Source organism: Branchiostoma lanceolatum, chromosome 4, assembly GCF_035083965.1.
Source record: "Branchiostoma lanceolatum isolate klBraLanc5 chromosome 4, klBraLanc5.hap2, whole genome shotgun sequence".
NCBI classification, from domain to species: Eukaryota; Metazoa; Chordata; class Leptocardii; order Amphioxiformes; family Branchiostomatidae; genus Branchiostoma; species Branchiostoma lanceolatum.
The window spans coordinates 29,860,357-29,884,333 of NC_089725.1; the positions used below are offsets into that span (position 1 = coordinate 29,860,357).

The 23,977-nt window shown below is 43.3% G+C and overlaps 1 protein-coding gene across 2 annotated transcripts; it reads left to right on the top strand.

Annotated features, from left to right (window-relative positions):
* Positions 1 to 216: 216 nt before the first annotated feature.
* Positions 217 to 23,853, top strand: LOC136433962 (cilia- and flagella-associated protein 61-like). 2 transcript variants are annotated; one of them, XM_066426592.1, is made up of 36 exons: positions 218 to 359; positions 947 to 1,105; positions 1,854 to 2,004; positions 2,595 to 2,671; positions 3,449 to 3,516; positions 4,058 to 4,184; positions 4,854 to 4,986; positions 5,463 to 5,704; positions 6,139 to 6,200; positions 6,362 to 6,427; positions 7,045 to 7,111; positions 7,290 to 7,350; positions 7,769 to 7,956; positions 8,314 to 8,422; positions 8,824 to 8,894; positions 9,261 to 9,387; positions 9,867 to 9,944; positions 10,378 to 10,515; positions 10,960 to 11,028; positions 11,414 to 11,542; positions 12,012 to 12,062; positions 12,413 to 12,588; positions 13,553 to 13,737; positions 14,243 to 14,404; positions 14,831 to 15,006; positions 15,721 to 15,840; positions 16,002 to 16,050; positions 16,599 to 16,728; positions 17,113 to 17,152; positions 17,325 to 17,448; positions 17,892 to 17,968; positions 18,150 to 18,251; positions 18,691 to 18,794; positions 22,727 to 22,817; positions 23,240 to 23,299; positions 23,707 to 23,853. In XM_066426592.1, the coding sequence occupies exons 2-36, from the start codon at positions 963 to 965 to the stop codon at positions 23,845 to 23,847; spliced, it is 3,894 nt and encodes a 1,297-aa protein (XP_066282689.1). In that variant the 5' UTR covers positions 218 to 359; positions 947 to 962; the 3' UTR covers positions 23,848 to 23,853. The 2 variants fall into 2 exon arrangements, with proteins under 2 accessions (XP_066282688.1, XP_066282689.1); XM_066426591.1 differs by lacking the exons at positions 16,599 to 16,728; positions 17,113 to 17,152; positions 17,325 to 17,448; ... (4 more) ...; positions 23,240 to 23,299; positions 23,707 to 23,853 and adding an exon at positions 16,408 to 16,523 and having other exon boundaries at positions 217 to 359.
* The last annotated feature ends 124 nt before the right edge of the window (positions 23,854 to 23,977 follow it).

The following is a 23,977-nucleotide window of genomic DNA, read 5'->3' on the forward strand; positions in this document are numbered from 1 at the left end:
GAGAGCGCCTTTTCAAAATCAAGGCCGGGGTGGTCTTTAGATCGGTTTTCTTGGTGATATCTAAGTCTCCGTCTTTTATGTAGACTTACTTAATGGCTTTGATAAAGAAAATTTAAACATTTAATGGCAATACTCAATCCCAACTTTCAATAGATAGTTTAACCAATCAACATGTCTGTTGTAAAATACGCCTCCTACGAACCAATAGGAAAAGTTGTTACATTCTCCATCCGGGTAGTTGCCAGGCGATAGGAAAACAAAGATGGCGGCGCTCTGTTGATAGTTGCTCCGGTTTTTGAGAAAAACGCAGATTTTTGACAACTTCGTGACATATTTACTTGAAAACAGGCAACTTGAAGGTAAGTTCACAGTTTGTACAACGCATATTTCAGGAAAAAGCTCTCAGTTTTTGTGATATTTCCGCAAAAGAACGAGAGTTATTGGGTCGAATTCAGACTATGTGTAGTCAGCTTTGTATGTGAGAGGTCTAGCAGAGTCTTGAATCTGCGAAACAAAATACAACATACCCTGCAGGTTTCTGAGGATTTAGATATGCTTTTTCACGTTTGATGGAGAAGGGATAATTTAGCACGGTGACTTGCTGTCTATTTATCATGTTGTGGTCGCAAGAAGGCGTTCTTCTTAGAAATGGCAAAATTATTATTTGCCATTTGGATGCAAATATAATTGTGTCTTGACAAATTTGACAGTTGGTTAACGGCTTAAGCCATCCTTGTCATTTTCCAAATTATTGGCAGCTGAAGATTTTAATTTGATCTTAAGTGACCAATGAATCTTTATAACATAAACGCCTTTAGTGTTTTATACTGCAGTGTACTTGGTATTGAATGTGTTTGTGATGTTGAGTGGTCCGATGCCCGCAACAACATGGCCAGCTTGGTACCACTGTGTAAAGTCAAAGTTAAAGCATATTTCATCCTCTCAGCACCCTGAGCAGCAGGATGACGTCCGTTTCTTCGCCCGGAGGCCCCACGGAGGTGATCAACGCCCGGCGGACAGAGTCGCTGGATGCCCCCAGGATAGAACAGCTGTCCACCAGCTCCACGGAACAGCTGTTCGGGAGGGTCAACGTCGTCAGCGTCATGTGAGTTTTGTTTGTGTGTTTCAGATTCTCTTCCCTCATCATGAAAAAAAAAGTTTCTTCCTTTCAGAACCTTCTTTATCATTGTAACATCTAGTAGTATCCAGTATTAAATTATACTGCTGCAGAGTATCCTTTGTATCATTGCTGTGACAGTGTCAGGTTGATTCAATAAGACTATATAATGGTTTCGTCTAGCCTGGGTGCCATCCTGGTTGGTTTTCCACAGCTCCCATACCCCCTGCTAACCAACTGGGGAAAACTAAAAAGGATAGCATGCCGAATCTTTGACCATCTTTTTTTAGAGTGTTAGAAAAAAAAGAACAACAAACGGAACGGAAAGAAACTTACAGTCGCATGCACAGTAGCCAACTGTAGCAACAGTAGCCGAAAGAAACGAATTATGTAAAACAGCTTCCGTTAATTCTCCTAGCTTTCACCATTTGAATAGCTTACAAAAATCCACATCACTACTAAAATCAACAAACCCACTTACGATACAAAACGTGGGTCTCTTCATTTTCCACTGCCTTCCAAAAAGAAGTCAAACCCAACCATAGTCAACCTTAGCTAACTTAGAACTTTCACAGTAGACTAGATAACTATATTTGATTCCCATGTATTTCCATGTACTTGTTTGTCTGCAATTAGCCTTCGGGCATGAACTTGCAATAAAGTTGTTATTATTATGATAATGGTGATTTTGCTTTATGCTAAAGCATGCTGACTATTTCTATCCTCCCGTTTGCAGAGAGAAGGCGAACTTAGCCGTGACGCTGTGTAACGAGCAGGATGACATCCTGGGTCACGCGGCGCTGTATGACTACCCGAACACCACGGAGGCCGACCAGGCAGAGTGGCAGCAGTGGCTCAGTCAGAACTACGACACCGCAGCCTGCACTGTGAGTAGAGCAGTGACATCGATCTTTATAGCATATTCATGCTCACTCACTCACTCATTCATGACCCATGACCTCAGTGGTCGTAGGGGCGTTATGATGCCAGTCACAATGATCCGTGCCCATCCTGTTCTGTCCTTGGCCTCTCTGATCAGTTGTGTAGTCAGGCCAGTCCATGTCTTGATGTTGTCCAACCAGGTCTTCTTTGGTCTTCATGCTCAGAAGGGCTAAATGCAGTGTGTCGAATGACTAAAAGAGAGAAATAAAACCATGTACTACACGTAATTGTGCTACATTTACATCTAAATCTACAGTTTAAAAGCAACTTCTCTTTCTTATATATTAACAAGTGTAAATGAATTTTTCTTAGTAAACTTATCAAATAACAAAAGTTTTTAAGGGGAGACATTATTGGAAGTTAGTTGAAGGCTTCAAAGACTTGCAACAGTATGTATTCATTTGTTTTTTGTCTGACACCTCTCCAGATAGCAGAAACGTTTACTGTCTTTATCAGTGAGATATTTCTCTAAACAGAAACCTGTATACACCTGTACAAACCTCTCCCAGTAACATCCTGCTGTTGTATTTTGCAGCCCCTGAACAGCCTGTTTGTCCACTACTTTGTGGCCAGGAAGGAGTACGCTCATGGCTGTGCTCAGGAGATCATCAGGTGGGTGTGCTAAAGTGTAAAAGATGATGATGATGGATTCTCCTGTCGGTACGACAGATGAGTAGGCTCACACGTCATTTGCCAAGGTGGGTCCTCATGTGGGAATGAAGACCAATTCGTGACGCACATGAACGGCCACAGATGCTGCACGGAAAGGAACAGTCTGGTGTGGAGTGCTGTTTCCTCTTCTCCTTCTTCTCCTGAATAGCAGCAGCTCTGTTGGCCTCGAATGTCCTAATTCCTAACGCGCACTGATTTCTCCACAGCGCTCTGTCTTGGGCAATGGCTTCCCAGCAGTCAACGTTGATGTTGCAGCTCTTAAGGCTTGTCTTCAGATTGTCTCTGTACCTTTTGAGGGGTCTGCCCTGGTGTAAAAGTGTAAAAGATACTGTTGAAATATATATATATATATATATATATATATATATATATATATATATATATATATATATATATATATATATATATATATATATATATATATATATGATTGTCTATAAGTATATGTATATATATATATATATATATATATCACTACTTATAGACAATCACCTTTGTATAATTTAGATAAGCAGCTTTTATACCTTTTTTGTACCCTGTTCTTTTATGTATGTTATTTGCATTTAGCCTTCGGGCATGAATTTGCAATAAACTTATTATTATAAAATCCTTTTACTTTTGACGATCTGATTTTTAAGTCACAAGAACAATGACAATAAGAATACAAATAAAAACCTATCTCAGTATCATAAGAAACACAATTTTCTCTTGTTCCAGGACAATCTTCAATGCTGTTCCAGACCTACATTTCTGCTTCCTGGTGGTTCCTCAGGGGGTCTTCCCAGGTCAGTCTTCCTAACATTGGAGCATGTTTAACAGTTATGGTGCAAATTTCAGGTTGTACAAGTGACCACCTCCATGTAAGAAAAACCTAGCCATTGTGACCACTTTTGTATTGAGTATCTCATAATTACCTAAAAGTTTAATCTTCATTGAAGCATCCTGAGCCTGTCGGAACTTTGTGCTGAAAATTTTATTTTTCTCTTACCTCCTGCAAAGCCGGCCTTGTCTGCCATATTCAGGCCCATAGATGCTCTGGAATGGTTGATTACTGAAATAAGCCTGCGATTTTTTACTCTCCAAGCAGAGGTTGAATGGGCAGATCGTCACCGTTTTATCATATGCCGTTTTTTTCCCGCTAGCCCATAGAGGAAAAAAACATGGCATATGGTAAAACGGTGACAATCTGCCCATTCAACCTCTGCTTTGAGAGTAGCAATTTTGGTCCATGTATTTCATGTAACGTCACATGTGGCTTGAAAATGTGCAATAACTTGATTAAAGGAATAAAAGATTTTAAAAAACTCATCATGTTTTTTCCTGCAGAGCCAGCCTTGTCTGCCATCTTCAGACCCATGGAGAAGACAGAGGAGGCTAAAGGCCCCGACAACTGCTCCATCTTTGTCTCCCACCGGCATGAGCAGGCTCCGGTGTTACATGTCAGGAGGGCCACGTGAGTTAGTTAGTTAGTTAGTTAAAATCCTCCCACACAATAAGGTGTATAGGGCGGTGCCCATCTCCGTTTCATAGCCCTGGGCCACACTGTGGTGCAATCACTGCAGCAGGAGGCTAGTCCACTGGCAGTGGAGTGTGTTTAACTTCCATACTGTTTCAGAAGTATGTACCATTTTCATAAAATCTTTGGTATGACTCAATGTGCCTCTTGTCCAGAGGTGTCCTACCCGGGGCTTGAACCCGGGCCTTCTGGTCCAAGTAATTTGAACCAGATGTGGCTAGTAACAGAAGCGCAGACCACTACACCACAGGGACACCTCTGGGCCACGTGAGTGGATGACAAGTTCTTTACACACAACCAGACAATCTGTCCCATTCCTTGGGGCAATAATGACTGGTTCTGCTAGGTGTCGCTGCTGCACTGAAAAAAATACTGGTCCCAGAAGTTTATGAGTTTATTTAGACCCAGTCATTTTTGGGATCACATTCTTATCACTGCAGTAGCAACACCTAGCTGCAGTACGAAAAAGAACCAGTCAGTATTGAACTGAGGAGGGTGACAAACAGACAGACCTGTCTGGGCCATGCAAGTTGCTGCAATCATTATTTGAGTGCAAAGAACTACCTTTGAAACATTTCTTTCTCCCCCTCTCCTCCCTCCCTCCAGGGTTGAGGACCATGATGACCTCACGCCCATCTTCAACCGCCAGAGCGATGTCCTCAGCACCAAATATGGAGACTTCTTCCTGGCCGAGCTGATCGAGGCTCAAGACGACAACAACCACTGCGTCATCGCAGAGGTGGGAAATACATTCGTTGCACTGTTTGTTATGAGCTTACCCTGCAGTTGGGTACTTGCTGCACTGTTGACCAATCTTGTACCTGCTTGATTCTGTGACACTGGATGTCAACTAAATTTTCAAGAAGGCGATTAGAGATGGCCTCCTTACCCATGCCACTTCCAGTGACCCTTCCAGTCACACAGACAGAAATAGCAGCACTGAGGATGTATGGAAACGTTGCATTGGGTACTCCCTGCAATACTGAAAGAATCTTACCAATGGCAAATCTTTTCCTTTTTCTCTCTCTTCTCTTTTTCCCTAAAATAAATAAATATTTTCCAAGTCAGAAATGGGGTTCGGTATGCCTAACATGTACTGACAATAGCATCACTTAACCTTGTTCAGTGTGAATAGAATTTATGCTTTGTCCATCATCTTTTGTCACAGATTGTCAATCATCAAACCCTAATCATGTTGACTGATTTTCCTGTTAGGTTGAAGGCACCGCCGTCGGCTTCATGAGCGTGTGCAACGAGGTGAACACATCGCTGCTGGCGGAGTGTTTTGAGCTGGGCCCCTTCCACGGACTGTGCAGGCCCCACCCTGATGATATCCTGGAGCCCCCCAGAGAGCCCTCCCCGCCCCCCACTGTCCCGGAACCCTCCGAGACAGCCCCCACCACGGCTGACCAGAGACCCAGCTCCGCCGCCTCACAGGCTTCAGCCAAGTCTAAGAGGTAATGTGTTCATTTGTTTATATAACACTGTCCACACACACACACACACACACACACATACACACACACACACATACACACTTGTTTCCATACCTGTCCTTGGTGCTGAACACTATCCCTCCACACACTCACACACGTGTTACTGTGCCTGTTTTTTGGTGCTGATCACACATGTGTTACTGTGCCTGTTTTTTGGTGCTGAACACTATCCCCCCCCCTCCCCCCCCACACACACGTGTTACCATAGCCTTCCTTGGTGCTGAACCCTATTCACATACACATATTTAACATGCCTGTCCTTGGTGCTGAACAGTGTCCACATACACACACACACAGATACACACTCTTTTCCTTTGTTGCTGAACACTATCCATACGCACATACCCTTGGTGACAAACACGGCTAATCAAACCATCTTGGTGCTTGTTTTGCAGGTCTGAAACAGCGATGACTGGGGAAATATCAGAATCAACAAAAGCAGAAGCACCGGAAAAAGGTATTTACTATCTCATAGATGTTTCCGTGTTCTTCATGTAACTTATTCAGAAGCAGTAGAAGATGTGATCATTGCCTCAGATTGCTACTACTCAAAAGCATGTCTGGATACTTGTCTCTGTACCATGACCTTGCAGTTGACCTTGACCTTTGTTCCCCTAGCGGTTGCTCCTTCACCTGCAGGCTCCGTGACTGGCACACCTCTGGCTGGGAAAAGGTCGTCAAAAGGTTAGTTTTGAAAGTACAGGAAAGAAAATTCTTCGTTCACTCTTAGCCTTATGCTAGGGTCCCATTTCCATGCTGGGGCCCGACCGGGCTGTTTAAGAAAACAAAGAATAGAAAATGCATATCAAGAATATACATGATTTATGGTGAGGAGTAATTGTTTTACATTTTGTGTGTTTTGCTGTCTTTTTTATCATATTTTTCTTTCCCGCAAGCTACCCGTCCGGTCCCCGCTTTGGAAATGGGACCGTAGCATTAACCATGTATTTGCTTGTTGAGCATCGACAGGTGGCACAAAAATATGAATACACAATATACTGGTACAATGTATATGGTTTTGCAAAACCAATGTGATTCCTTTGTTAAAAAAAATAATGCTGAACTTGGAAATCAACACAATAACAGAGTCTCATAGGAGAAAATATTGTCAGGTTCAAGTTTTACTTCTTAAGTCCTCTGTTTTTAACTTGAACTTATATCTCAGAGATCCAACAAAATTGAATTGATCTGCCTTCCTTATGCTGCCTTGATGGTTGTTTGTACTGGCCAAGTGCTGTTAGGTTATTGATGTGTGCATGTGCAGGAATCCTGATAAATCTGTTGATTTGTTGCCCGACCAGGGAGCATCGCAGAAGCCTCAGAGCTGAAGGTGAGGCCTAAGCTGAGCGAGGCTCACATGGGGGAGAGGTGAGTATTTTTTCTGTATGATAAACACTAAAAACTCCTGCTGTACATATGCATGAAGTGCCTGTCTATCAAGTACTACTAGTATCTGTATTGTGTTTTGTACTTTGTATGGAGAATGATCCACCTGACTACAGCAAGATGTTCCACTTGTTCTGAAAACCTGTCTGGTCCTTTACAGTTCCTCCTCACTGATGAGTGAGTCCAGCAGAGCCACCAGTGTGATGTCAGAGGCCTCAAAGGTTACCAATAAAATCAAATCTTTGTTGTGCTGAATACAATCATTGGGTGCAACTTTGATTATACAAGTAAAGATGTGCCCTTTAGTGTGGCACACCTGTCCAGCTTAATGAATGCAAGTCACCTCTATTTGAATAAGAATTGCTTTTAAGAAAGCTGGCCATGCGACGATAAGATAATTTTAAATGTGAAGTTTGCTCGGTGGCCACACTGGCAGGTTGTAGTTTTGTCACATTGGCAACTGATTGAGTTCAAGTGCAGTGCTAAATGTTTTATTTAGTTTTGAGAAGTGTGAATTTTGATACATAGTAACATGTGTTATAAAGTCGGCTGTCATCTGTGTTACTGTAGCTTGTCTAGTTGTTTTAACACAAAGAAATGAAAAGTAGCAAAAATTAAAACATGCCCATTTTTCCCCAGGTTGGTTCAGTGAAGTCCGCTGCCAGCAAGGCAGAGCTGGCACCCCCCACCACGGCCACAGACCAGCGGTCCCCCTCCCCGGGGATGGAACCCCCCAACATACCCCCCAGGTTCACCCCCGTGTACAAGGGGGAGTCCAACGCCTTCTGTGTCCACCTGTTCTGTATTGATGAACGGTTTGAGATGAGGTGAGATGGAAGATTTTCTTCTGAGTACACTTTAGAAACCATGAATACTGTATTTGATAACAACAGTCACAGTTTGCAAGAATTTTTTTTTCAAAACACATTAATGTATTGGTTTTGGCGACGTTGTGGTGTCTGTGTGGCACCACAGTTAGAGCGTTGGATCAATAAGTCCCGTGTTTGATATGCCCTGACAATGGAGTGACACCCACGAAGCCTCTTTGGCTAATCTGTCAAAAAGTGTGCCAAAAAAAACAAACGGATTTATTGCGCCAATGTAACAGCATCTACACATTTGCCACCAAAAGCCGTAAATCTTTTTTGAAAGAGTTCTTAAATGTATTGGTTTGTTTTCCGCAGGTCTCAGGACTTCCTGCCGTACATCTTCAGTCTGTTCCCAGAGAAGGACTTTGTGGTGATGACCGTTCCTCACCTGGTGCCGGAGTTCCCCCTCCTACAGAACTTTGTGGTCAGTTAGTGTGTCTATATCCTTTATTCAGTATGAAACACCTGCAAAGCTGGCAGCAACTGCCATTGCATCAAACAGACTTGTCATACTTAATCCATTCCCTGCTCCAGAACTTTGTGGTGAGTTACAATGCTTGAAGTCTTGCACAACTGTAATTGGCACCTGAATTTATCATGAGGCAGAGCCAGCCTGCTGAATTTAATGTAGAATGTTGACTGTACCCCCCATGCAGGCCCCCACAGAGGCATTAATGTATGTATGTGTATTTTGTACAATGAATGACTGAATGAATGAAAACTTTATTACCGTGTCTTGCGCCATTTTGCGCCCAACCCATGCGGGCTTATAAGACACATGTACGTTACATTAATTGCATAAACAAAACATCTGTATATTTCCAGAGAGTGACCCCACGTGTGCCCAGTATCCTGGCTGAGGAACTGTATGTGTTCCACAGGGCAGGCCTGCTCAAGTAAGGCATTCTCCAACTCTTTTTGTTCTCCTTTTAAAGTTCAACCTTTAGTCTTCATGAAAGATGTTATTAACTTTGTCTCTTCTTATGAAGGTAGTTGTCAAAAGGCTTTAGAGCTTTATCAATCATGTCTTTTACCTTTAGATTTTGCTTTTTATGTGCAATTATTGTACTGAAATCTTGTCTTTTATTTAAAAGTTGAAAAAAGATTACATTTACTAAGTGATAAGTATTTCTGTCTTATCTGAATTACTATAGAGTGCACTCAATGAGTTACTTACATGTGCACTACAATATTGCAAGGATATGTTGTACTTTTTCTACAGTTATTGTAGTTAACCAACAATCCTTACTCCCCCTTAACAGGGATTTTGTGGTACGTCCCGCCACATCTGATGACACCCCGGGAGTGGAAGGACTAGTCCAATCCGTCGAGGGGAGGGAACAGCTCCTGAAGGATCTCCATCAGTATAATGAGGCCAGGAGGGACCCAGTAAGTCTTAGATGTTGCAATCTGAATGTTCACATTTGACTGGAATGTTGGATAACTCACAACTCCACACCATGCCTTGGATGGTTTCTAGATGTTTTGCCGCCAAGAGGATGCCTAACTGTAACCCAGTACATCAACCCTAACCCGAATTCCACTTCAGCCCTAACTCTTATTCTAACCGTAAACTTAACCCATAACCATAACCCAAGCCGTCCTTGGCATGTTATTGAGTTGTCCTGATTGACTATCGATTAGACTGACTATGTTTGGTTGTAGCTCTTGGTCCAGAGGATCATTAGTTGAAGCAGGTCTTTTCATGGTGCTGAAATGACATCCACCAAACATCAGACACTCTTTTTTTATATGCATTTTCATTCAGTATCAATGCAATCTAGTATCAGCAGTGAAGAAACATCCCAGACTATTGCACCTGTTTGGCTGTTTTTTTAAAGTATATTTACCTGTTTGTTTGTTTACAGGATGGTATGGAGATCCAGACCTACGTTGCGGTGAGCCAGCAGCAGGTTGTGGGCGTGGCCATCCTCAGGAGAGAGGAGGTGAGATTACTGTAAATCATGAAAAGATGGTTTTATTTTTGCTGTGACACCTCCAATTGCAAATTCATGACACTGTGAATATGCATTTCCAATGTATTACTATACTGTACAACAGAATTGTTTCAACTGTGAACTCAAAACACTGCAAAAACCTCCTTTCCTCATCTACAACAAAATTAAGCAATGATGCAATAATGGATGAATTCATAGTATCATTAGTACCATTTCTAGCTTTTGTTGGAATCATTTGACAAACAGAATACAAAACAAATACAAAAAAATGCATCAAAAGCCAGGCTGTTTATAAAAGAGTTCTCAGAAATAATTACAGCCACCGTGTTACCCTGTAACTAAGGATAAATAGCAAAGGAATACCAATTGGAAGCTTCTTCTCACTGTTGATGCTGATTCTGTTTCTCTGTGTTTGTTCCAGAATGTGGAGTACATCCGGTCCCACTACAACGTGGAGGACTTCATCTACTACAACCACCACGCACGCTCCGAGCACGGACACATCCACCACCTCGCGCTCAACCCCATCTTCCAGCACTACTCTAAACACTTCCTCAAGGTAGGGGCAATTCTACAGACACGCGTGCACACACACACACACACACACACGCACACACACACACACACACACACACACACACACACGCACACACACACACACACACACACACACACACATGCTGTTCAACATGATACTGGTCAATTTTCATCTTTGAAGGCACAATTTTGGAGCATTTCAACTCACAAGAAATACACAATATTGTTTGAAAGGGTAAAGATTCTTTGACAGAACTGAATCTTAATTTGTGTCATAAGATGTGTTATCATGAAAGTGATCTTTCTTTTCAAAATTCAAGTGGGCAGTGTGCCCTGGTCTGGGTATATTGTACAAATGATATGTAGGATAGACCATGGGTCTGTAGTGTAAAACATACCTACAAACATATACATAGAAATATCTGGAAAATGTAGTGTTGCTGATTTGTGTATTTTTGTCCCACAGGAGGTCCTGCGTCTGTCTCACAAGTCCTGCCTGTACTACCCCATCTACCCACCGTATGCAGCAAAGGAGGTACGCTAACTATCCTGTAGTTTTTACATTTAAGGTTTTACATTGTATAGATTGGTTGCAATGTTAATGCAGCACAACCAAATGTTGATTATGGGTTTGGCAGTAATTGATTTTTGCTAACCTTTTTTGATTACTGTGAATTCATCTATTTTTGAGGGGGCTTAATTTTATGGTAGGAATAGAGATTTTCTCTTTTAAAGTCTGTGGTTAAAACTAGACTCTATTCTGTATTACCGAGATAAAAAAAAATGTGCGAAAGTTTCAAGATTTATAGTGCTGTTGTTACCACTAGATTTCATATGCTAACATTGCTGTTATTGCATTAAGTCTCCTAAAACATCTAAGCATGATATATCTTTAAAAAGAAATACTCTTTTACCCCCAGACGCTGACTCACCATTCGCTGATCACGGCGCTGAACGAGATGGTTCCCGTGCGTGCGCGCCGACAGATCACGTACCCGCTGGAGCGGCTCGGGATCAACGCCCCCTCCCACAGGGTCTCCAAACAACAGGTGGGCAGGATGTGTTCTGTATGATCTTTATTGCTTCTTTATCAGTTACTCAGTTAATTGAAGGGACTACCCTTAAGATTTATAAATAAATAGATATATAAATTGCAAAAGTATATACGCGAGACACACTTTTAAAATCAACCACATACAAGAGGAATGAGCTAAAAAAGAAGACACCTAGGCCGACCCCTTAATTAGATCAATAAAATCTGGAGAGCGCAATGGGAAAATTATTTTTTATTCATTTGTTACCTCCGTGAAAATGGTGGTATTGTTTTCAGTTTGTTTGTGTTGGTGTTTGTTCTGGTTTGTTTCCGCTAGTCCAAGATCCAAGTTTGTTTGTTTGAGCTGCAACTGGAGACTGGCAAGATACGAAGGTTGAGCATTTGAACCATCTTGAAAATCTATCTCATTCGAATCTTCCTACAAGTGAGTATGTTGACAGTTGTTTATTCTTCTATTCCAACAGGAATGCTACGCTGTCAACCACATCAACAGGAAACTTACCCTGGAGCCCAAGGTGAGCTTTTTTTAAACATTGGTATCTTTAACACTTAGGAAGGATGGGGATGTCTTCTGAAATACCAAAAAATTCATTTATCTTTCCAGAGACTCAATTTTGCGGTGGGAGGGAATTAAGGAGCTTTTCACTGTGTTTTAAGTTGGCGGTTTAAACAGTTCTGCAGTACAGTTACAATTGAAACACATATTTGCACTGTCGTGTCAAAACCGCAAAAATGAAACCACTGTTTACAGGATTCACAGTAGAAGGTAGAAAATAATTTTTCCCTGAATTTCACGAGTAAATGTCAAGAACCTGGATGTCTAATCTTCGTCAACGCAACAAATAAGTCGTGTGTTGATTGACAGGTGACAATCAACGCCAGGATTGTCGTGGTGGGCGCGTCAGACGTCGGGCTGTCGTACCTGGAGACTCTCGCGTTCTGCCCGCACCTTCGCTTCAACAACATTACCCTGGTGTCGACCCACGGCCTCCCCGGAGAGATGGCACCTGACAGCCACAGGGACAACCTCATGGGGAAGAGGTGAGGACTGTTTGTTTGTTTGTTTGTGTGTTTGTTTGTTTATGCTTCAACAACATCACCCTGGTGTCGACCCATGGCCTCCCCGGGGAGATGGCACCTGACAGCCTGAGGGACAATCTCATGGGGAAGAGGTGAGCTTTTTGTTTGTTTGTTTGTTTGTTTGTACCACAAGTGTACTACCGGTACGTCGATGAAGATTAGACATCCAGGTAATAAGATACACCAAAAGAGCAATTACTCAAACAACTGGATATGGTAGTCTTGCAGTTGGAAAATTCATAAAAATGAGTATTTCCTTCTGCCTCTCACACTGTGTATTTGTGTGTCTGTCTGTATGTTTTTACGATTTCCAATATACACAATGCAGTGTTACCATATGTATCCTTGTTGCTTCAAAAAGTGGTCACATTGACCAGGCTTTCCTTTGATAATAATGATAATAACTATATTGCACAACAATTGTACAAGATACAAAGTATGGCATCTACTGGTACATACTATATATTAGATACAGTTCAATAAGGATAATCTACCTGATACAAGAGTGTATAGTATGAGAGGAGAATGGGCTTTTACAATTGTTATTGGTGGTCACTTGACAATGTATAGTTTTGACTATAGCTCTAAGCACACATTCTATAGTACTGGTAGTCTTCAGTTTTGATATTTCCGTAGAGCCCAAGTTTCAACGGGCTGCACACTGTACGTGCTTAACACGGCCAAAAAGGGGAATGCCATGTCGTTGACTTATCTCGAGAATGTGTGTAGAAGAAACGTACTAAAACATCACCAGGGAAGCTCATCTGGGCAGAAATGAAAATGCCTCCATATCCAGATCTGTGCAGAATATGTTCAACTACATGTGTGCCAAATTTGGTGCTTTTAGACAAAAGTGCACAATTCAGCTAATTTTGGGAACTATGCCGCTGGACTATATTGAATGTTTTCTCCGTAACCCCCGCAGCCACTGTTACCTGTATGAGGATCACAGTCTGGCCTCGCTGAGGTCGTGGGTCAACGTGGTATTTGGCAAGATGGCGGCCATCAACCGCCAGACGAAGCACGTGATCGTGGCGGGCGGGACCAAGGTGCCGTACGACCACCTGGTGCTGTGTACCGGGCAGCAGTACCAGGTACCGGCGCCAACAGGTAGGGAAATATGCATGGATTCATGGTCAATCTCAATATATCAATTCCAAGTCCAAGTTTTTCATACAAAATCAAGGTGTAACACACCAGGGTTTTTTACAGTATAAAGACAATCCACACCCTTAAGCTTATTCTTATTAATAAAGTGTTCTTTTAACATGCTTGAGGTGTGGCTTTCTTCATTACACTGGACCTCCAGCTTTACGTCCAAACGTTTCAAACCAATTTAAGCAAGGCACTCCTGAGGAAACCAAGTGTTGAATGCCTTTCCCAAAGGCACAACATTGGGGTCTGCTTGGGAATTTTTCGAACCCAGAACCTTCATATGCCAATGAAGGTTCATCATCATCATCAAGGAAGATTAGACATCCAAGCATTAAACAGTTACTTAAACAACTGGATAGATTTTAGAATCTCAAAATCTATCCAGTTGCTTGAGTTAAACTGTTTCCTTGCAGAACCTGTAGATTCTAAGTCAACAACCCTGACCTTTCTTCCTCCGCAGGAGCTGACATTAACCAAGAGGAGATGACCAATGCCACGCTGCCCAACAGCCCGCACCGTCGCTTTCTCGGGGAGGGCCCGCGGAACGTGCTGACGGTCAACGACAGCCACGACGCGGCCGCCATGCTTCACACACTCCGCTATGACTTCTTGAATGCTGAAGGTAGGATAACAATCGCAGCGAGCATTACAATAGATAACAAAGTTCTTTGTACAGTAATGCATGGAGTAGTACAGTCTCCTTGCTCCCGGGAATCGAACCAGGGCCCACCAACGCACAAAACTAACGCACTTACCACAAGGCTAAAAGGTCTGGACCATTTAGACTGATCAGTAAGTGGCACTTGTTACAATACACAACCAAGTGTTATTTACCAAGTCTACGTTTTGATGGCCATCTTTCACCAAAAATGTGAACGTCGGGACATAAAATTGATGAAACTGTATTTTCTTAAGCTTAAAATGACAGATTTAACTATGAAAATCAACAACATTGGCTCCCAGACATTATGAGTGGGATGGAAAATTTAAAGCTGGAGACAGCCTTGCGATAACTTGAATAAGGCAAATGATAATCTGTCCTTTGCAGGTCAGCTGATTGTGTATGGGAACACGCTGGATGCGTACACCTGCGTGCAGACCGTCCTGTTGCTGGGCGTGGCCGGTTCCCGGGTGCACCTGGTGGAGCCGCCACTGAAGCCGCATGAGCCGACCTGCTTCAACAGCCCGCTGGTCGAGGAGGGCGTGCGCAACGAGCTGGCACAGGTGGGACGATGTTCATGTGTTCCTGTATAATGCAACCTAACCTAGCTAGTGCATAGGGAACTAGACCTTCAGATCAGGGCAACCTAGCCTATAACAGGCAAAATGGTAAATATCTTATACTCGAGATAGAGCGCCCTGCACTAGGGAGGCACAGAAAAAGTATAAAAGGAGGAGTGGTCCGATTTCTGTCATTCTTGATAAAGATGCATAAAGTCGAAACCGGTCGAATTTCGTTCAGCGCTGTTATTATCCCAGAGCAACGAATGCTGTTTACGTTAATGTTTATGTTTATTTGAATCCATCACAATGTGAAAGGGTCCCTCAAGGCAAAACAGGTGCATGCACACCTTTACAAGTTGCCCTCCCACACACTTAAACAACATCAACATTATTCAATACAAAATCAATTATATCAATGCTTCTCCTTTACGTTACGGCGGTCCGATGCCAAGCATTGTGCGCAAAGAAGTGTCAAAGATGTTGGAGTCCGTTGTTAAGTTTTATGGGAAGAGCTTTCTGGAAGTGAGCCTATCTTGACCACAGCCAAGAAGAAATGACTTGATATTAATTTGTCATCTACGTCAACAACTCTGGTCAACCTTGCCTTGATCTTAAGGACTCAATTTCCCCTCCTCAGTATTAAGATGTGATTAAACATTTACTAGTATATCAAACCTAACATCAAACTATATCCATCTTTACCCCGTGACACAGGCTGGCGTGACGGTGCACTCTGGGTACTTCCTGGCCCAATGGAATGATGGGATGGGCGGCGACCTGGTCCAGTCCGCCTCCTTCACGTCCAAAGCAGCACCGCTCAGACTGGAGTGCTCGGTAAATAACACTCATGACAACTTCTAATCTTTTACAAGTTCCTGAATGATAGGTGTAAATTCTTTTATTTTTGTACAGACTTGATATCGTGGTAGGAGCTTTTTAAAAATGTTTCCTTGTACAATTTGATAAAAGATTAATATTCCTTTTTTCTTTTCCAGTTCTTCCTTAGCTTCTTCCAAAAGATGGTAGATTACGACGCCTTCAAAGGTAAGCTGAATGTTTTAACCTTTAAGTTCTAACCTCCATTAACATTTATCTGCCGGGTTACATATATCCACCACTCTGAAAAACAGTGTGTTTGAGAGATCTCTAGTGCAGCACCCCCCAGGTATGTCCAGTTTAGATTTGCAGGTTTGGAGTGCATTATATTGGGGAACTTTGTATTGGAGATCTCTTTAGACACAATTTTTCATGGTGGGTGGATATATGTGACCTAGTGAAAGTATGTTATGGTTCATGTATTTTGCACTGTTTAGTATTCCTAATCCAACTCGATAAGAATAACCTGCAATTCATTAAGCAACTGCTAGATGGGGTAACTGACTACACATGTGACTTCTCCAGCTACGAACGATGCCTGCCTGGTGTATGATGGGAAGCTTGTGATCGACTCCACGTTCGAACTTGATGTTGTCCAGAAATTGGTGTTGACTAATCTAGAATAAAGGACTATTGCCATGGATAGCTGTAAACGTGCGCTCTTAGCATCACACCAATTTAGCATCACATTGACCTATAACCTGTGACCTCTCCAGCTACGAACGATGCCTGCCTGGTGTATGATGGGAAGCTGGTGATCGACTCCACGTTCCACACGAACGACTCCTGCATCCGGGCCGCCGGGCCGCTCACCAAGTTCGCCCGCAGGTACCACGCCGACCAATGGTGAGGAGCGAACATGTGTTCTTTTTTGTTATGAAAAGGATTCAATGTTCTATGCTGAATTCAGGAAGGCAGCAACTATGTACTATGTTAGATACTTCATTTTACACTAAAGTCAGGCACCCATTACACTATCAGTTAGATTTAAGGGGTCCTGCTATGAATTATGTGCAGTTACAATTATAGCTGATTGCACTCTAAGCAAAAGGGCATGCAGACCCCCACTAAGTTGGGCTTCTAGCGTTTGACTTTCGGAGCAATTAAACTGCAAATGTGAACAATTCAATCCTTTTTTGTGCTCTGTAGTTGCATTTGTTGTTACTTTTAACTAAATTGATAAGACGAGAGGGAGTGATTTAAAACATAAATTTTTTATTTCCCTTTCAGGACTCATGCCAACTTCTTCTCCAAGGAGGTTGGATTCCAGGTAAGCTATAGCCAAATACCAGTATATATACCACGGGGAAGAGGTCTAAGCAAATATTTCAAGCAAAAGTTTACTCATATCTAGCATCTAAAGAACACTGCCTTTTCTCACATTTACAAAAGACAGAAGAAGTCAAACTGTAGCTCATAGACTCTTCTCCCCTCCCCTGCAGTTGGCGGCCAACATGCTGCACCTGTTTGACCCCACGCTGGAGAACGAGCTCCCCCCCACGCCAGAAATGGACCAGCTCATCCCCATGTACGACAGCGCCAAGATCCAGGCAGCCGTCCTGCCGGGTAAGACGTCTTAACCTTCTTCCTGCTGCTTAACCCCATAACCAATACAAAATTGGTGTCAAATAGTCAACTTAGCAGGCTGAAGGTTAAAGTTGGCTTAAAGGAGATCCTCAAGATGTTTCATTAAAAAGGGACTAAACTTTCAAATTGTTGCTAAGTCCAAGTGTGTCACTGTTGCAGTTGTAGTGTGCTCTTGCACATGTGATCATTGGTACAGCTGTGGTGTGATGATTCCCTTGTACATGTATGTTGTCCTACCACAATACACACACGAGTAACATAACACCCAACAGTTCGGTGACCATCTGTCACCTTCTTCAGTGCAATAACTACCTGGAATTCACTTTGCTCTGCAGCCATAGGCTATGCCATAGGTTAATTACAGTCACTGGTAACATAATGCTGTCCCAATTTGAATTTGTTTGTATATTGCCTACCTCCAGGTGGAGTGAACTACCTACATGTGGGCAAGCCCAACCTGAAGGTGTCCCTGGACACGTACATGTCGTCTGGCGACTATGTAAGTCTCATTTCTCTCTTCCATGTTTTTTGCTAATTCAAAATGATAATTTTGAGTTGTGTATGAGCCAGTGACCTGTGTATAAGGGAGCTTTGGGTGTTTTTTAATTGTTAAAGAGTCACTTTTCCAGTGGAATGTAGAATAGAAACTGCCCTGTTACTAATGACCATGTGTGTTTCAGGGGAGAGAGCTGGTGACAGGCAGTGTGGAGGGGGGTAACTTCTTCCGTCTTCACGTGAACCAGTACAGAACGGTGGAGACCATCACATGCTACTCCAAACAGGTTTGTCATTGATTTTTCATTGTATAACATGTCTGTAACCTGGTATCCATCCTATTCTAGCTCCAGTTTGCTCCTCTGATCGCTTCCCAGCCAAAAGGTTTTGCACACGTTCAATGAGAAATGAATCCTTCCCATATCTTTTGGTGTGTATGGCAGTGCCCATCTGTTTCTGTAGCCCTTGGACAACATAGCTGTGCAGGCACCTCAGTAGGGGGCTAGTCCTGTTCAAGTTACTTCTGTTAAAATTGTTTGCTCATTTATTTTTTGTTTGCACATGTAGACAATAAAAAGACATTTGATACATGAATAATACCAAAAAAAACGTGGGAAGGAAGAGGGATGAAACCCTATAGAAAGGCGCCTATAGATACTACTCATCAACCAGCTATCAAATAACATACTAATTTAGGAAATTGAAATCCCTTTTGTCTCCCCCCAGCCGATTGAAAACACCAACCTGATCTGTCTGTACGGCATCCACGAGCGCTACCTGAACAACCTTGTGTCACGGTTCGATGAGGGGCTCCTCAAGGACTTCTACAGGTGAGTAATTCATGTCTTAAGGAATCAGATCTCAGAGTCACATTATGTGGGTTACATCTTGAGGAAACAGAATATAATGTGGCGCTTGTAGCGGGCGGCCGCGGATTTCATACCTCCGCCCTACAGTGGCGCCTACGGTGTCTGCAACCGTTTATGTGCAATATTAGTGTTACCGTACATGTCTGTTCTGTAAATGTCTATACGTACGTCATCCAAGACCTTCGGTAATTGCTTGGAACTGGATCACCGAAGAGTTTACGTCGATCAGCTATGCCGTGCCTGTTCAACCCATCTTGGATAATGGCGTCCATCGGAGTTCGTTGTTACTCAAGTGGATTTCTACAGAGTCTGCGACGCACGATCACCCCGATCGACGCTCAAGCCAAGAAATCTTTGCTTTCCAACGGATTGCTTCGACGATGTAGACCCCGGGGAAGGAAGGCAGGTAGAAATTTTCCTCGAAGCATTTCTACCATTGTTGGCCATCGCCCTCCCTCATCTCGACATGGCCATTTCACATGCAAATCAGTAAGTGGCATTCAATTCCACCATGATGTCATCGACATAAACACCCGTCAACGGCACCTGCTTCCCATTAAGTGTGATCAAGTCAACAGAACAAGGGTACTTCGCAAGGTACAGTTAGCTCCCACCGCACTTGCCAAGACAGGACAACAAGATACCAGGGCTCTTCCCAGTCTATTCCTGTCTAATGTTCGCTCGCTTACCAACAAAAAGTGTGAGCTCGAGGCCACTCTGGCCAGTCACTCTGTGCAGCTAGCCTGTGTTACTGAGACCTGGCTAACTCATAAGATTCCTGATGACATTTCATCTATCGAAGGATACAAGTTGTTTAGAAAGGATAGACAATATGGGAAAGGTGGGGGAGTGGCATCGTTCATTGCCGAAGACATTCCAGTCAAGAGACTGTATGAACTCGAGGACGACACTTTAGAGGTAATGTGGTTACGAGTTAGACCAAAGTGGCTGCCCAGAAGTGTTCCAGTTCTCTTCCTTGGAATTGTATACCACCCACCGCGTAACAACGACAAAACGGGGTCTGACAACATGCTACAACACCTTATTAACTCTTGTGAGAGTCTGTATCAAAAGCAACCTCATGCTGGGCTTCTGCTATGTGGTGATTTCAACAATTTACCACTCCAGAGGCTGGTCACAGTTCATCCCCATCTGAAGCAAGTTGTGAAACAGGCCACGCGGGGCTCTGTCACGCTGGACATGATCCTTACCAACCTGGCCCAACACTACAACGAACCACTCAGTCTTGCACCGGTCGGAACTAGTGACCACTCCAGTGTCCTACTCCGACCATGTAAGCTACAACCACAGAACACCAGGTCAGCTAGGGTTGCGCGGAGGGTGGTTACTGCAGTAGGTAAACTGAACCTTGGCCTTTCTCTTGCCACAACAGACTGGTCACCTGTTTACGCAGCGGTTTCTTTGGAGGAGAAGGTTAACACATTCTACAGTCTGACCATGGCACTGGTCAACCAACACCTCCCGGTGAAAGTCGCGTCAGTCAGGGCCTGCGACAAGAAGTGGGTAACTGAGCGAGTTAAACGCGCCATCAGGAACAGAACTGCAGAGTTTAAGCGCCACGGGAAATCTGTTCGATGGAAACGTCTTAGAAACCGAACCCAGACCATCATATATCAGGCGAAGTTCTGGTACTACAGAAACTTCATCCAGCATCTCAAACAGGAAAATCCACGCAAATGGTGGAGCTTCGTTAACCGTGAGCTAGGCAGGTCTCAAGAGAGATCCAACCGCACCACCATTGAGAACGTGCCAGACCAGGATGTGGCTGAAACTTTGAATCAGCACTTCTCTGAAGCGTGGTGTCCCGGACATGCCCTGTACCTGTTTCCTCTCCAACGTCACACCGAAGCTGTGGACCTCTGCTCCATCGGGGAGGTCAAGGCTCTACTCAAGGACATAGATCCCAAGAAAGCTAGCGGTCCTGACGACCTTCCTACCTGGACTCTTAAGGAATATGCAGAGGACTTTGCTCCCGTCATCACTCACCTCTTTAATGTCTCATATGAAGAGGGTACGGTACCAAGTGTTTGGAAGGCAGCGAACGTAGTTCCCATCCCTAAGTCTAAGGGAGCAACCAAACCCAGCGACATGAGACCTGTGTCCCTCCTCCCCGTTTTAGCTAAGCTGCTGGAAAGGTGTATCCTTATAAGACTGCTACCCTCTATCACCCCGGTCATAACCAACCAGTACGCTTACCTTAAGGGCTCTTCCACCGTCTTCGCCGCCATCAGGATGGTCCATACGTGGTTGACAGCCCTTGACTCAAGAGATAACATTGCAGTCCAGGCTCTGTTTGCTGACATGAGCAAGGCCTTCGACAGAGTGAACCATGCAATACTACTACAACGTGTGAACAACGTGGTCGCAAATCCACGCATGGTAGCGTGGTTACACAACTACCTGCAGGGTCGCACCCAGAGGGTTTCTGTAAATGGCAAGTTCAGCGGTTGGAGACTACTCACATCCGGGGTACCCCAAGGAGGGGTGCTATCACCCTATCTATTCCTGTTATTCATGAGTTCTCGTACCACGGTCTACAGGGATACCTTAGATGTGGGGTACGCCGACGACGTGAGTCTGTCTAGGTCAATCCCCTCGGAGAATGGTACTACAGTGAACCCTATGCCAGCAGAAGCGACTCAGCTTGATACCTGGGCACATGACAATGACATGTTGTTGAATGGCAAGAAGAGTCAGGCGCTGCTGATTTGTTTCAAAAGAAACATTCCTGCGTTACCATCGTTGTCTCTGGGAGGCGAACCTGTTCCAGTCACAAGAACAGCGAAGGGCCTCGGCTTTACCTTTGACAGTAAACTGTCCTTCCAGGATCACGTGAAGTCTACTGTTTCAAAAGCCTCGAGCAGGCTGCACTATTTGAGATTACTGTGTAAGCAAGGCATGTGTGTAGCCGATCTGGTTCAGGTGTATCTGTCCCTTATCTGCCCTGTCCTTGAGTACGGGCACGTCCTGCTAGTAGGCTGCAACGAAGAACTGTCGGCCAGTATGGAACGTGTCCAGAAACGCGCATTACGTATTATCTCCTGTGGGGGCAGGCGAGCTGTTCCAAGCTTACCAACCTTGAAGGAAAGGAGAGAGTCAGCAGCACTAAAACTCTTCAAGGCTATGCTGTCGCCTGAGCACCCTCTCCATGACCTTGTTCCCCTCCAACGTTCGACTGCTACAGGCAGACAGCTGAGAAACAGAAACACTTACACGCTGCCATCAGCCAGGACTCAGCGCCTGAACAAGTCATTCCTGTACTGTGCCATAAGACTCTATAATGGAAATGCCTGATCCACGGCTGGCCCGTTTTGGTTTTGATATGAATGTGTAATTGTTAATGGTATATTTTATATGAAACTGTACTGATTTCAAAATGAACACTTGTAAAAATCGGAACACAATTCAGGGAGGCGTTAGCTAGTCCCTGCTCTTGTACGATTTGTTTTGAATTGAATTGAATAAAACATTAGAAGGATGTGTAAAACAAACTTAAAGGTCTTTGAGACTTTCTCATAAAGGACCTCTACTGGACCTGATGAATAATGTAAGCATATCTGAAGAGAGGTCTTATCAAGGATTATGGATTAAGGATTAAGAAACGAGAATCACATTAGGTGGTTCACGTCTTAAAGGATGTGTAAAACAAATTTAAAGCTTTGTCAATGACTTCTGCAGGGGAATAGTGTCAAAGGATATCAAACAAACTTTAAGAAATTAGGACTATTGGTAGGTGAATATGTATAACTAAGGACCTTATTAAGTCTTCAAGAAACTTCGTTATTTTTGTGGCTTAGCAGCGTTCCATTTTGAAATATCAAAGGTTTGGAATTGAACAAGCCTTAAAAAATTTTTTTCCCTATATTTTACAGCTACTTCCGTGAGCCGTGGTGCCTGGCGATCTTCCACGACCGCTTCTCAGACTTCCGACACGAAGTGAGAGAAATCCTGCTCAACAGACCGGTGGGTGCTGCTGGACATTAATTAAGAAATATCTATACGTGGTGCTCGTCCCTTTTTGAATCGGAAAAATGGAAAATTAATATCTTAGATCAGATAGTTTTTCAACAGTGTTTTAAAATTAACACTTATTCTAATATTTACTTTTTTTTCAACTGAACGTTCATCTGACCAGGAGGATATGGTCACCAAGCAGTTGAGTCAGATGAGGGTTATTTTGTGGCCTTTCCTGCATGTCTACGGCTCTCTCTACTATTGGTGGTCGTGTTTTCTGGCGGCTACCCTTCTCTATAGGAGGAGGCAAAGAGCACTGAATGCATAAAACACTGAAACTGATCCTTACATCTGCTTGGAGATTGACGAAGATTAGCTTCAGATTGTTAGGCACTTGGAATCTAAAACTTTCTTTTTCGTTTGTCTTACAGACTTCGGATGAGGAGTCGCTGGAGGAACAAGTCCGACATATGATCGACGAGGACATAGTGGTAAGCAGCTTCTGTTTTAAAACAAAACAAATGAATGAAAACAAACAAAATGTTGTCAGTGTGACACAGCGTACATTCCCTGATAGCACCGAGCAAAATCTGATGAAAATTGGGCACAATTTCATCAAGATCTCTAAATTTATCATGAAATCTATTCAAGATTTTTTAAAGATTTCAGAGAAAGTATGACGTGACAGCTCCCACTCTGGGGTTATGTGATTAATGCATTCCTTTAATTTAGTGATCATATTTGTCATTATCTAGAAATAAACAAATAATTTGCATAATCTTCTCTCTTACCCTATTACAAAATTAACCTTAACCAATTGCAAAAAAAGGTACCTCAGTAGGGAGAATCTTAAAAAAACATTCCTTTTACCTACCATCTTGAAACCATTCCTCCCCAGTTGAGTAAGGAGCAGAGGCGGCACCTTGTGGACAACTTCAAGGACTCGGGAGCCAAGCGGTCGGTGGAGACGCGACTCCTGAGCTACCTGAGCTACAACTACTACCACCTGCCCATGTACGCCAAGCCGGGCATGGTGTGAGACCACCACAGAAAACACCTGGTGTGAGACCACTGCTGAAAACACCTGGTGTGAGACGACATTGAGGAACTCCTTGTGTGACACCACAAACAGGTGTTAGCCTTTAGGATCGATAATCAGAAATGTCTGT